Below are 14,580 nucleotides of genomic sequence, written 5' to 3' on the forward strand. Positions count from 1 at the left end.
AAAGACACACTGAATAATTTAGATCGCAATTGAAATTTAAGACCGGAGACAACGAATAACATTGGAGAAGCTTCACATCCCCGTCCAACTCAGGTCTCCTTAGAAAGTGGAGCTGACCGTTTTCCCTGCGCACGCGTGCAGAGAGAGGTGTTTCTCTGGGGGGGGGGGGGGGGGGGTGGTGCAGATAAAGCAAGAAATACAGTATCTGAGTGTATTTAAAAACAAAAACGCAGCATTACATGAAGCATCAAGTTCAGGATGATGTGCTGGAAAACATTAGACACCTCTGCTCGGCTTTCTTAAACTTCAAGCATAATTAACAGAGCAAATTGCAGCAAACCTCTACTGGTGTGTCGGTGGGAGTGCAGGACTGACCTGCAGCTTTTCAAAAGGTAAATTAAGAGGTATTATAGTTACAGTGCAAAAAAAAAAAAAAAAAAAAAAAAATTAAACTTTCAAGCATAATACATAAACATAGCACCAAACACGGGAAAAATGCATGCAAAAGAAAAGAAAAACTGAGGTATTTAAGTGAAGAGTGCCTACAGGTCTAATTAAAGAAACTTCGGCAAATGCCTAAAAACGTTTTTTTTTCTTTTTTTTTCCTTTTCCAAAGATCGAAAGAATGAGTTTATCTAAATTAATGACCTAAATCACAGATGTATCAAAATTACGGCAGTTTATCACAAACGTTACATTTCCATGGCATTAACAGCACGGCTTTGGTAGGTGAGATCTGCATGCAACACTGTGAAAAGTACAGTAAGACATTGACGTGAGAAGAGACTAACGGTAAAGGTGCTTTGTTTTGCTTCTTTAAATAAGTAACCGATCACTTATAAAATCTGCAGCATATTTTAGGTGTGATATGTCTAAAGGTTATCTTGTTAGAGCAACAGCCTACAGGGCAAAACTGTTTGCCACAATTTCCATCAGTGAAGCTACCTAGCAGGAGGTTTTTAGTAAAACTGGGTATTTAGCCAAAGATCCTTTTTATTATGGTGCTTAGAAAAAATCCAGAGACTACGTATCTATTCTGGTTTTCAAGATGCCTTCGGGACACATACGACAGAAACGCTAATATAATCCTGTAATAAGTCACAACCACACTAGTGAGTTGCAAGTATCACACGGTCTCAACATCTTAAATGCGTAATAAAATGAAGGGAATGTAAAATAGTTTGTTCCAAAAGGATCGGAAATCAAAAGGACATCCATGAGGGCTTTACTTTTAAGGCGAGAACCTTTTTCTATTCAAGACTACGTGGCATGAGAAAACGAAAATCTGATTCACCAACGTGCCAGCCAACGTTAATGAAAAACCTGTCCCTTACTATATATTAAGTGCAACGGCGACCGGGAGACATCGTCTTACATGACAGGGCATGGAAAGAAAGGACGGTGCGGGCACTCTTCTCCTCTGGCAAACCGCACCATTCTCCTGGGCGCATGGGCCACCGGGGGACCCGTGCCGGTGCCCACGCTGAGGAGGGGAGGACGCCCCACGGAATCCAGGGGCCGTCTCAGCTGTAAAGCTCCTTGGCCTCCTACCACTAAGCGAAGCTGACAGAAATGAAACTAGGTTAACACAAAAACAAAAACAAAAACCCCACACAAAAAGAGAACGGCCGATAATTATTTTGAACACTTGCCAAATGTCATCATTAAAGCACTCTTGTGATCTGAACAAAGCGGAAGTGAGGAAAGAAGACGAGATTGTGTTTGCGCAAAAAACTAAAACTACAGTTAGCTCCAAAATTTTTATACATATGTTAAATGTTTTATTCTGTAATCTAGCTTGTTATCAAACAACCTTTAAATTCTGCCTTCGATTCATTCCGCTCACTACCGACTTGAAATCACCCTTGTCAATTTCAATGGTTTTCCCCTTAATCCTGCTTTTTTTGTGTTTTTCACTTTAAAAAGGGGCTTCAGCTGTTGGGAACCTGAGGTTGATTGGCTTTGAGGCTGCGGAGGGCTCTTCTTGCTGCCGCGGACTTGGCAATCCTGTAGCTTCGGCCGACGCCTTTAAATTTCCCCTTCCCCACCACTTCCACCGTGACTCTGACCTTGCCGTCGTACGTTCTCTCAGCCGGGCTGCGAAGAAACCAAACAGCTTGTATCAGAAGTCAGAACTATTTATTATGATTGTCAATCAGCACTGAGCACGCACTCGGGGGGGGGGGGGGGTGGGGTGGGGTGTGCAAGCCGACAGCACACAAGGAAACGTGCAGCGCACGGGGGCGCGTACCCCGACAGACGGGGCTGCGTCTCGCTTTTAACGCGGCGTTACTCTATGAAAGCAAAAGGGAAAGTCAATCAGACTACAAATATAAAGTGCAGAGCGCATGCCCCAGTGTAAACATTTTTCAGAATCATTAGTTTATGACATCTCTGACAACTCCCCAACCCCCCTCCCCCCGACCCTCGTTTTCAAGCAACTTAATTTTTTCCATGCACGTTCTGCCTTACCTAAATTTGGCAGTTTCTGGTTCCATTTCAAGCAATTCTCGCACAGGGGAGCGGGGCACATTTGCCGAAAATTTTTCTGTAATCAAAACGAAAGAACAGCGTGCGTGATATCCTTGTCATTCTTTTTTAAGGATGATTTTGTTTCTTTCCAAGGGGAGCGAACGGTACCTATCAGCGGCCGCATCATAGGATAGTACACCTGCCAGACCATCTCCAAGGACATCCCACTATCCATGTAAATGGCACCAGCAAGTGACTCGAAAATGTCCCCCATGGCCTTTGGAACTTCAATATCCTCTTCTTTCTCTTCGTCCTCCTCAGACCTCCTGAGCTATTTACAAATACAGAGAAAAGTGATGTGTAAGCAAAAAGACCATCTTTAAAGGCGTTCCACAGAAGTGCGTTTCTTTTCTCAGCAAGGACTCTTACTGTATCTTTAACAAGGGTAACACCACCAACCATTTGGGGCAACCACCTACTACACTGTAACAGGTTCTTCATAAACATTATCTTACCTAAAAAAAAGATTTTTCCAACTTCTCAAAGAAAAAAAAAAAAACAAAAACAACTCCCTTCCCCATTCAGTATTATTCTATACTCAGCAAAGGGAAAAAAGAGTACTTCTAAATGAAAACAAAATCAACTTTAACACAAAATTAGAAATAGTTAATGAATGTATGAAAAAAATTTTCAAATCCACTCTTCATCAAAGAACTTCATCTTAAAACATTTCTACCCCCTAGCGGCTTGGCAAGGATTAGGCAGAATACTAATCCGTACAGCACGGGCAAGGGTTGTGTAAGTTACTTTGGGGAGTAGAAGTTATCACTTTTTGCCAGGGAAATTCTACTAGAAGACAGATTTCTCCAAGCTCCCTTTTTATTAAACCCCTTAGCACACCCTGCCTATTAAGAGTACCTGACACGTATTCAAATTAATGTAATGAAAAATTATGAATATACTAATGCCTTTTAAAAGTTCAAAATTCTTTGAACAGGAATCCCATCTCTAGGAATTTATCTGAAAAAGGTACTGGATATATTTGCCACACGTATGTTTATTAAAAGCCCTAAGTAAAAACAACTTAAATGTCTAGGCACAACGGACTGTTTAAATACATTCCATTAGAGCTATATTGACAACTGTGCAGCTACTGAAAGTTGTAATGCCGCTGGATACGTGGAAAGGTGTCCTCAATACATTAAGTGAAAAAAACACACTGTGGTATACTATGCATAATATAACGGCACTTCATATTTCATGTATGTTTATGTTTATACGTATTAGCAATAAAACATCACAGACCGTTAAGTCTGGTTATTTCTAAGGCAGCATATTTGCGTAACTTTAATCTTCCTTTTGCTTATCTGTATTTTATAAAATAAACACAACTTACTTGTGAGAAACAAAAAAAGAGGTGAGGTTTTTTTAAAATTTCTAGATGGACTGTTTAGCCACACAGAGCTCTATATAAACCACTTGTAATGCTGACTCTTGGGAAAACAAGATACTTACTGTTGGTACATCATGGTTTTGAGGTAGAAAGGAATTTTAAAACTTACTGAGTTTAATTCTCTCCTTTCACAAAAAAAGAAACCGAGGCCCGGAGAGGTGGAGAGACTTTAAGATCCAACAGGAAGTCAGAAAAGCCAGACCACTGACATTTCTAATCACTTTTTATGACTCCTGATACATACGTTTCTGTAAACAAAGGTCAGGAAAAGAGGGGACCCAACAGAACCGGCGTGGCCCGCTGTCATCAAAAACGGCTGAAGTCGAAGTTTGGCTAGTGCCTCAAATTCTAAGCTTAAGGGCTTCTGAAGAACGAGACCAGAAGTCCTACTGAGAACACAGGGGCTGGTCCTAAGTCCTGGTCCCACTGCTAGCTGTGCTCCAACTCGGACCATTCACCCTGGACGAGTACCCGCCGGGGAACGTGGATTCCCCTCCGGCACGCGCTCTGACACTTCCCTTGCGGCCACACCTCCAATTCCTTTCACAGCAAGTCAAAGCAAATGCACTGCTCCCCAGCCACGGTTTGGGGCAATTAAAAGAAGGGAAGGTGCAGATCACCGAAGGAACAATGAAAACGGCCACCAGAATGCCGCACACATTTCCTGCCTCCTTACAAGAAATCTACAAAAGTAAGAGAAACAAAGGAATCAGGACGTGCAGAACAGGACCCGAGAGTGCTCTCCTGGGTACACACAGGCCTGCAGAAGGATGGCAGCGAAGGGTCAGAGAGGGGAAAGATGGAAGTGAGATCCTTTGCTACAAAACTTCAAAACAGCCCGGAACACATTAAAATGAGCTCCATCACGGAAGAACCTCGGGCTGAACTCAGGCCAGAAGCCTCCCAAATGCCACCGGCTAGAATCTCAGAAGGCTGGTTTTTAAGTGAGTTCTCCTATTTTCAAGCAGCAGCAGCAGAACAGACACACGTTTGTGACGCTTACCTGACAAAGCATCAGCGAACCTTTCTGACCCCTTCGAACAACCAAAGGCAGAATAAACCGCAGGAGCCCTAAGGTTCACGCTGGCTTCGGGCAGGGGAAGCCGGGGCGGCCCGATCCGACCCGGCCCCAGGCCCCGGCCGCTTCCCTCCCCCGAAGGTCCACGCGCGGCCCCGTGGGCGCGGTCAAGGGTAAAGGGCCCACGGGAGCACGCGCGGCTGTCCCCTCCGTCCGTCCGGAGACGGGAGCGCCCGCGGCGGGCTGGCTGCCGGCGGCGCCTCACTCACCTCCGAGTCCATGCCCTGCATCTCGTTCTTCTCCAGCTGGAACTGCACGAAGTCGTCGATGACGTGGAAGAGCTCGGGGGAGACGGCTTTGAAGTACTTGTGGTAGTCGTACTTGACCGCCAGCGACGCGAAGATGGTGTTGTTGACCAGCGCGGACCGCAGGTCGGTCAGGACGCCCGGGGAGTGCTGCCGCGGGTCTTCGTAAAGGTGCTTGGTTATGAGGTAGTCCAGAATCGCATCTCCCAGGAACTCCAGGCGCTGGTAACAATCTGCGGGCGGCCCAGGGCGCAGCCGTCAGCTCGCGCCTTCCCGCACGGTAACCCGCACGGTAACCCGCAGCGCGCGCGCGCGCGCGGGGCCCCAGACCCACCGCAGCCAGGCCTGGCGGGCTTCGGGCGAAGTTCACGCATCCGCTCCAGTGACAAGCCGTGTGACGTGCCACACTTACTAAAGCCTCTGGCAATTCAATCTGGCCAAGAAAGCGTATTTCGTATCTATAAACTGGGGGTCCTATAAAAGCCTACGGTGGCCCAAAGAGCGCTGCGCGAGGGGACCCACACTGGCCAGGGGGCCCCAGCAGGGCGGCCCTCCACCCCCCACCCCCCACCCCGGGGGCGCAGGGCTGACCAGGCGGGTGCTGAGTGCCACTGAAGCGGCGGCAGCCTCGCTCCTGCACCGGCAGTCTGGGGCCAGTCGTGCCCTGCCCCACGCACCCCTCTGCCCCGCCTGCTCCCCCCCCCCCCCGCCCCCCCGCGCACTTCGTGCTCCCGGCGCTGATCCCCGCGCACCCTGTGTTCCCCATGCTCTGAGCCCGTGCAACCCCGAACCCTGCGCTCTGCCCCTGTGCACCCCATGTTCCCCAAGCTCTGCCCCCGTGTAACGCTCACACAGTGTGCTCTTTGCCCGCGCACCCCGCGCTCTGGCCCCACTCCGGAGTGTGTACTCGGCCACCCTGCCTCTCCACTCCTGGGTCACAACAGCCACCCGGGAGGCCAGCCAGTATACTAGAAAACCCCCTTCTCTGCCTGCGCAAGAACTGCCGAGTTTGACCCGAACAAGGGGCCGGAGAAAGGAGAGTTGAGGCCGTGCGCAAAGACCCGAGGCACCACGGGTCGGCTGCCCACACCGGAGAAGGCCCCCAGCCTGGGGCCGGCACCCCTATCTCCTCACCATGCCCAGCAGGACCCGCGCAAGCCAGGAGGCTGGGGCAGGGACAGATGGGGCGGCGCGTCCCGGACACCTGGAGCTCCGAGGCAGGGCCCCTCGCTCCGCAGAGGCCAGGAGGGACCATCGGCTTCTGCACAAAGAGAAACAGCCCTCCGTGCTGTGGGTCCTACCGGTTCAGGGCCAGATGGGTTTTTACTTTTTGGCTTTGCGCTTTTCTGATCATCTTAACCTTTATTGTCTTCCTGAATACAGACCCTCTACTCTGCTCTGGGATTCCAGATTCAAGCACTTACTACTCGAATACAGAAAAAAGTACACGGGCTTTTCACAAGCTGAAGCTGGCAGCAGTTCCGGGCACCTCATCTCCCTTCTAATCTGATGGCCCGGGCGCCTACTAAACAGAAGAGGAAAGCCTGGGGCGCAGTGCCGAGTGGGAGACGGCAGCGAGAGCGAGAGCGAGGGCAATGACGCCCTCCCCGAAGAAGTTCCTTTTCACCGGCTCATCTTCAGATCCAGAGGGACCCTAAGAAAGGGAGGGGCCTTTCCGTTCAGGAAGAACCGTAAAAAGATGTGACAGTTCATCCAGAATGTATGAATGAATCAAGAACCCAAACCGGCACTGAACAGGCAGCAGAGAGCCACCGGGGGAAGATTCAAATGGGAAAAACACAACAGAATACGAGCGCTCAAACTCCCCCGTGCGGCACGTCTACGCGAGCGCGTAAGGAGGGCCAGGCCGCCAGCTGCCAAGGATAAGGCGCAGGGCTCCCGGAAAGCAGAGGAAAATAAAGCCGCCTTCGTTTTTCTCTTGCTCCCTCCCTCCACCGTGCACGTTAAGCACCAAGCCTGTACATGCGTAGGATGCTTTTCTCTAACGGGGCCCAAGTAACGCAGTTAGCGCAAGGTGGCCGTTTCAGAGAAACGGAGTGCGGGCTGGGGCTTCTTACCAGTGATAGTATTGTAGTGGTAGGAGGCATGTGTAAAAGCTTGCAGAAGGTAAGCCTTGTTCTTGAACCTGTAGTTGATTTTCTTCTCAAAATTCTCAAAACCCGATATCAGGTGATTCAGTGTTTTATCTGCGTCCGGATGATCAAACATGCATCGTGGTGGAATCTTCAAACAACCGTACTCCAAGTCTTTCAGGACGGAGGAGCGCGGGCCGGCCACCGAGGCGGCGGCCCGGCTCCCTGAAAGGGCCTTTTGTTGGCTGTTGAAATTCTCCCTGGCGGGGCACATGGCCTTTTCCCGATCAGTCCTTTTAATTACCGGGAGCACCTTGAGCCCCAAGGAGCAGAGGAACAGCTGGGCAGCCCTCTCCCCGCAGCTGGTCAAATAGCAGCCCAGCAGGGCCTCCACACAGTCGGCTATGCTTTTGTCCGCGATGCACTGCTCGGTGTGCAAGTCGTAAGAGATGGACTGTTTCCCTGTGTCGACACCACAGTTCTCTTCCGACGGATTCCAGAACCCCACCACAAAGTCATCCTCTTCGACGGCTTTGCTGGGATCCAGGTAGCACATGGCATCCCAAGAGCTATAGTCGAAGTCCTCGAAATCTGAGGAGAATGGCATGCTACCCAAGGAGGATTTTTTGGGCATTTTCCATTCGTATGCAGAATCAGTGGCTGAGAGAGGAGAAAGAGAAATTTTCTTTACGAAAGCTCCTGATCCCATTAGCATGTTATCTATGAATTTGATATGTTCCTGATCATACTCCAGGAAATCATCTTCGTCGTCGGCGTCCTCCTTTGGAACCTTCCACGTCAGATCCTCCCCCTCCTCGTCGTCCTCCTCAAAGTCCTGGTCCAGTTTGCCATTAGCCAACATGCAGTCTTTTGTCTGAAACGACGGGGAATGGGGAAGGAGGGGAGACATAGCTGCTGTTTTTAAAAGGGTTTGAAACTCAATAAAAGCAAGGGTTGTGGATAATTTCAAATGACAACCACAAATACTAAAAGGCAACTTTAAAATCACGGCCATTTGTTTTCAATTAACATAAAATAAGTTATTTAATCATATAAACAAAGTAAAACATGTTCTTTGAATGTTCATTTTCTAAGTTATAAAATGACCTTTAGCCAGTATGAAGCTTTAAGTTAAGGATTTCTGTACATGGATATAAAGTTAAAATTAATGTCCGCGAGGCACAACTGCAGCTAAGGAGGCTTACTCCAGCAGACACACAATAAAAGCACTCACATGCCGATCACAGAGGTCTTCAATTTTGCTGACAAAGTTTTAAAATGTTTCGAAAAGATTTTCAAATTAATAAAATCAAAGTCCAGATGCAGAGAAAGCATTATCTGTGCAACGAAGAGTATAAATACATGAAAAAAGATCAACTGCTTTAAAAATCTGTAGAATATTAAAAATGGGCAATAGGGGTTCATGGGAAAGTTCTGTCCCCGCTTTCCACTGCAAATCAAAGTACATTTGCTATAATGTAAAACTGGATTGCTCTGCTTGAAAACTAAAAGTGATCACTGAACTAAGCTACGAATTTGGGAAATTATGCTTTTCCCCTCCACCGTGCTACAGTAATCAGAGGAACAGATTATAGCATAACTGACAAAAACAGAAGAAAATTTAGACTAACATGAAACACAACAATCCAATTTCTGTCAGAAGATCTTTGCTAATTCCAATTTCTTTGGCAAAAGCTTATTTGTGAATGACAACCTTAATAATGGGCTAGGATTCAGTAATGATGTAACTTTTTTGCAATGCTAGGAGATGCCAAATTTCTGTTGCGCAAGAAATAAAAAAAATAAAATAAAAAGACTTTCCTTTCCTTTGGGGCGAAAGGCAGGAGAGTTTGCTTCAATTTTGATAGCAACAACTTTCCAGAGATCTCCTGACAAAAGTTTTCAAACCTTGTCAAGTATTTTTTAAATACTACAAATATTTCATTTTAAGTCGGACTCAAAAGGAACAGTGTAGTTGTTTGAAAATAAAGACGAGTAGTGAGCCAATGTAGACGTGTATGTATCTACAACAACATGCCTGAATTTTTTTTTTTTTTAATAAAAAAAGTTTATAAAACGTTTTCAAGATTACGGAAGAATATGAGAAAAAACTATAGTGGCAGACCTCTAGGAACTACTTCCTGCAAAAAGCCCTGTACTCTTCGAGGTAACATGAGCTGTTTTGACTACTGTTTGGTCCTTGCACTAAAAAAAGGCAAACTGCCATTAAAAGAAAAAATCAGAGTGAAAAAACGTTTCGTTAAATAGAATCTTCGTATATCTTCGGTAAGATGCTCCTATAGTCTGAAATTGGCAATATACACACACCAACCCCAAAGACTGGGTTTTATCACAAATAAAGCAAAGTTCTTTAATGCCCCTGGGTTTCAGTTTCTCCATCTGCGAAATAGCGGGGTCCGACCTCCCTAAATAAGAACACTTCAGGCTCTTCAGAAAAATGCCAGCATAAAACTCTTTTCGCTTCCAGTTCAAGTCAACCTTCTGAGTTATTACCTTCTGCACTCGCATGCAAAGGTTTCTCTTAAACCTACGTGGGGAGGAGCGAGGCGGGTGAAGCAGGAATGCACACGCTCTCCTGTGTCTGTTTCAGTAAGCATAAATTACTAAGTGAAAATACGAACAGGATCTTTAATATATTCCAAAAGTCACGGTGCCAGGTCATCAGAAATGTTAAGGAAAATAAGAAATGTCTGTTCTAACTTAAAACAAAATTTTTTTTAATCAAAGGGACTTGTCAATGTCACCTTGATGCTAATTTTTTTTTAAAGAACCGATTATATTATGAACCTACTTACAAGGCAGAATAATTATCACTGGAATGTTTTTCATAGATATGCAATATTTTCTCTAAAGTTCTCAAAATCTACATATTTTCCTCTAAGGTTCCACTCATTTCTAAATCAGGAACGAATATAATTTTTCTAACCCAACTTGCATTAAAATATTCTGATGCTTTTCTCCAGAGGAGGTCAATTTCTGTAAGACACTGAAATCATCTCAAATACTGCACGAGTTAAAAATATACTCAATGAAGAGATAAAAATCAAAACAGGGTCGCAGAGCATCAGGCCTGGAAATATTTGAGCCCAGGAACCGGGACGCGCGTGTCAGAAAGAAGATGTGAAGAGCACATATTTAGGAGGCATAATCTGTGAAAGAAACAGTATTCTCAGCGTTGGCCTGGAGGAAAAATGAAGTAACAACGATCTAGTTTCTCACTAATGCAAAATAAATGTCCGAGAAAGCAAAGTGCCAGAGAGATCGCCTTTGAGTTTGGAAGAGGCGCTCTCGTTCCCCAGCCGCCCACCACGGGGAGGGACCGACCGCTCTGCCGGCTCACGAGCCCTCCGAGGTGCCCTCTGGTGGCCTTCAACACGAGACAAAATGAAGCCGCTGCAGCTAATACTTGGTCGTCTCAAGTCCCTGGCAAAATTTAAACTGTTTCCAAAAAACTACAACCTTTAGGATCTTTTTTTTTTTTTTTTTTTTTTTTTTTTTAGTTCACTAGAGAAGGCCTAGTCCTCACTGAGAAATCCCTGAACTACAAAGCAAGGCTTTACTGAAATTAATGACTTCATAGATAGGAGATCACAGACCACTGAAGAGTCATTTTATTGAACAGAGCTAAGGGTCTGTCCTCAATTGTAATACAGGGTAACAAAGTGAAATATTACGGAGTTTTGTTTTCTTCTTTTTCAGAGTCACAACATCATATACCTCTGGAAAAGGAAGATGATAGAATTGTCCCCCCCCCCAAAAAATATCTAACACTGTTTCTGAATTCAATGAAGAGACAGTCTCCTTAGAGAAATTAACACATCAAATTCCTACTCTATTACAAATATGCCACGGAAAAGAAACAGAAAATTAAGAGAACAAAATTCTCCCCGTTCACCAAAGTAGAAGTCCTTCCAGTTACCAAAAACTTACCATTTCATCTTTTTCCCATTTATCTGTATTACTTTTGTCTTGGTTTACTACATAACCAGGAGGAAGCCAATTCACGGGGGGATCAAATATGGACACCACCATGCGGCTGGGCAGTCCCTTCTTTTTTCCAAGCCGATACAGATTACAGTTGCTGACCTTTAGCAGAAAAAACGTGTAAGACACTTATCCATAAATGCCCACTGCTGGAGTTCACACCAGGCAAATAAACACAGTTTTAGTTACATGTTCGTATCACCACAACTGGTCATCAATTATAAAGAACGTACAGGTTTTCTGCCTATTCACGGTAAGAAATTTTACGTGCCCGTGTATTCTACAACCTTTAGTGTCGTTAGATGAATACTTCTGGATATAAAAACGCAGATCAGAAAAAACTAATACGCAAATTCCCTATAAAGTCAGAACAAACAATTCACACAATTTCAAACTTTAAAAAAAAAAAACACAACCTGATGATATCAAATGCAAACTGCCAACTGGAACTATCAGAATAGAAAAGAATCCCTGTAAAGCATCTAAGGTGTCACAATATTCGTAATGAAATAAATGGGGGGAAATGCCACAGACTCTAGCTATGTAAGTGGAAACTGGCACTGAGTAAATGGAGCTAAAATCATTTTATACTCCTAAGCCACAAATGACATTTTTGTTCAATCATTTTAAAACACAGCAAAAGGTAATAACTCCGTGTTTATTCACATCAATAAAACAGCTTCATTGTTTGCCCTGTGCTGTGTTTTTCCTACAGACCCCATGTCCTCCCTAACTCACTTACTCGTTAACATTTCTACCTAGAAACGTCTAGTAAAAACCTGGAAACAAGGATCTAGAATGGTCCACGCCATATGCATTTTCTACAAACCAGGTTCCTTTCTACTAAGTACTTCACGAGCCCTTTCTCTGGGGAACTCGGGACCACTGAACAGGTACCCACATCCCTGAGAGAACAGTCAGAAAACTGAGGGTCTGCTAGTCCCTGCAGGCGACACAGCTGGGGGGGGGGGGGGGGACCGGTGTCCGCAGGTGACACTACGTGAGGCACGCTGTCAGAAACGTAAGGGCTCTGATAAACGCTAGCATCCTCTTCCAGAGCCAGAGAATCCCAGCATCACAGCCGGCAACAGGAGGACAGAGACGGCGATCCCACCCACTCAGATGGCACGGGTGGCGGGACGGAACGGGAAGAGAGACCTAGAGGCCATTCGACAAGCGGGGGGAGGGCCGTGAGAGAGGAACGACAGCGGGGGTGCGTGCGTGGAGTCCGCGCGAAGACCAGCGAGGGGCTCAGGCCTGGCCAGGACACCAGACCGAGCTGAGGGAATAACGATGATCTCTACTGGAAGCAAGGAGCCAAAGCTGTCCGGCAGACGCGGAGATGCTATTTCGGAAACGTACGCTGATTTCTTCCTTACCTAACAGAGTCCGTGTGCTATCGCTTTATACCGATTCTCAGCCTCTGATGTTTTGTTCCTACAACCACCTTCTTGGTGACCCCATTTGTTCTGACAGCTTTGATTATCACTCTCATGAAGACTATTCGCCCAAGCCATAGTTCAGTCCTAAATTCTCAACGATCCCAACGTTTCACTTCATTTTCCACGAGGTCCGAAAACCCTAATCCTCACCCCGATTCCTCCATTTGTGCTCCTCCCACCAAGAGCGCCGCCATGGCCCCAGCCTACACAAGGGCACCCCGGCATCACGGCTCTCTCTGCCCCCCAATCACACGGAGGGGCAGTGAGAAGGGCGGTGGAAGGAACGGGTTCTTGCTTCCGACGCCCTCCCGACTGGTAAGTTAAGTAACCTTACGCCAACCAAAAGCAACTTCTCCAGGCAGGAGTCTCCCCACCTGCAAAATGAAGGTGTGTTATCCAGCCCCCAGGGGCTCAGTGAGAAGAGTAAACGAGGTCTGTAAAACGCTCAGTGTAGTGTCCGGTGTTACAGAGTGACATCGGAGGTAGGGGAGTGTGACGGTGAAGAGCACGGTCTCTGAAGCCGCACTGTCTGGGCTCCGCCACGTACTTGCCACATGACCCTGGGGCAAGCTAACACCTCCTGCCTCAGGATCCTCGTCTACAGAAGAGGGATAATAAAAGTGTATACAATTATACATAAAATCTAAAAAATGTAATAAAAGTGGGGCGCCTGGGTGGCTCCGTCGGTCGAGCGTCCGACTTTGGCTCAGGTCATGATCTCGCAGTTTGTGGGTTCGAGCCCCGCGTCGGGCTCTGTGCCGACAGGTCGGAGCCCGGAGCCTGCTTCGGATTCTGTGTCTCCCCTTCTGTCTGCCCCTCCCCTGCTCGTGCTCTATCTCTGTTTCTCAATAATAAATAAACATTAAACATTTTTTTTTTAAATGTAATAAAAGTATGCAGAATTTAATTAGGCCACTGATATAACACATAAGGCTGCAAAAGTAGCGTCTGGCTGGAGGAAACGCTTAGGAAGTGTGAGCTTCAACTCTCATTCCCCCCGAACTACTACTCGCCTCGGTCCTGTCCTCACTGCTGGAACTCGAGAACTATCCCCTACTCTGCCTGCTTACACTCTGCAAAAGCCCAGCCGATCGCCCCGCTCGGTCTGGCTTTGCGCTTGGACTCAGGCCGCACTCTGCTACCAGAGCGATCACGTACAAGCAGCGCTTCCAGAACGGTAAGAGTTCCTGACGTGAAAAGTGCCCCCGACATCCCAAACACGCGCAAACTCCTGGGCCCAGCCTTGAACATCTTCCACGACAGAGCTGCCCACACCTGCCCTTTTACCCTTTCCTCTGCCTGCTGCCACGGTTGGGTCACTGAGTGCTGCCGACGCGCCCTGCCGTCTGTTCACTGTTTACACACTAGGTGCCAGTGCACCTCCTCCACGAACGCCTTCTCCTCCCAGCGACGGTCCTTCTCTCTGAGCGTCCGGGGCAACGAGCAGCTTTGTAAGTTACACGTCAAGCGCGGACGTGTTGCCCTGTGACACCTCTTTTATCATCGTTTAAACATTTTACCTTCGCCGCTTCCCTTCCTGAAATCTTAATTCCCGCTGGCGTGGGGTCACACCCTTCCTCTAGGCTCTCGGTCCCCTGCGTGCTCGGAGCTCAGGCGTCACCCCCTTCATGCTGGGGAGTCACCGAGCTCCCCTCCCTTCCTCACTCTCCAAGAACCCTGAAGACAAGCTCCTCCGCACAAGACCTGTGTTTTCTCCAGGTCCGGATGCCTTGTGTGCCAAGACGGCATTCTCCCAGATAAACTTTTCTCTCCACTGAAATTAAAGCACGAG

General features: G+C 47.0%; 1 protein-coding gene across 8 annotated transcripts in view; it reads right to left on the reverse strand.

The window, feature by feature from the left end:
- Positions 1-1,758: 1,758 nt before the first annotated feature.
- The window catches only part of DICER1 (dicer 1, ribonuclease III), a 68,438-nt gene continuing 55,616 nt past the window's right edge, over positions 1,759-14,580 (reverse strand). For 4 of the 8 annotated variants that reach the window (XM_027066542.2, XM_053224898.1, XM_027066541.2 and 1 more), the window contains 6 exons: positions 11,293-11,448; positions 7,327-8,215; positions 5,213-5,481; positions 2,641-2,803; positions 2,473-2,548; positions 1,759-2,097 (listed from right to left, as the gene is read on the reverse strand). In XM_027066542.2, the coding sequence (XP_026922343.1) occupies positions 1,932-2,097; positions 2,473-2,548; positions 2,641-2,803; positions 5,213-5,481; positions 7,327-8,215; positions 11,293-11,448 (1,719 nt within the window). In that variant the 3' untranslated portion in view covers positions 1,759-1,931. Of the gene's footprint in view, positions 2,098-2,472; positions 2,549-2,640; positions 2,804-5,212; positions 5,482-7,326; positions 8,216-8,575; positions 10,512-11,292; positions 11,449-14,580 lie in introns of those variants that run through there. The other 4 variants (XM_027066543.2, XM_053224900.1, XM_053224901.1 and 1 more) reach the window with 4 other exon arrangements.

This window comes from Acinonyx jubatus, chromosome B3 (genome assembly GCF_027475565.1).
Source record: "Acinonyx jubatus isolate Ajub_Pintada_27869175 chromosome B3, VMU_Ajub_asm_v1.0, whole genome shotgun sequence".
NCBI classification, from domain to species: Eukaryota; Metazoa; Chordata; class Mammalia; order Carnivora; family Felidae; genus Acinonyx; species Acinonyx jubatus.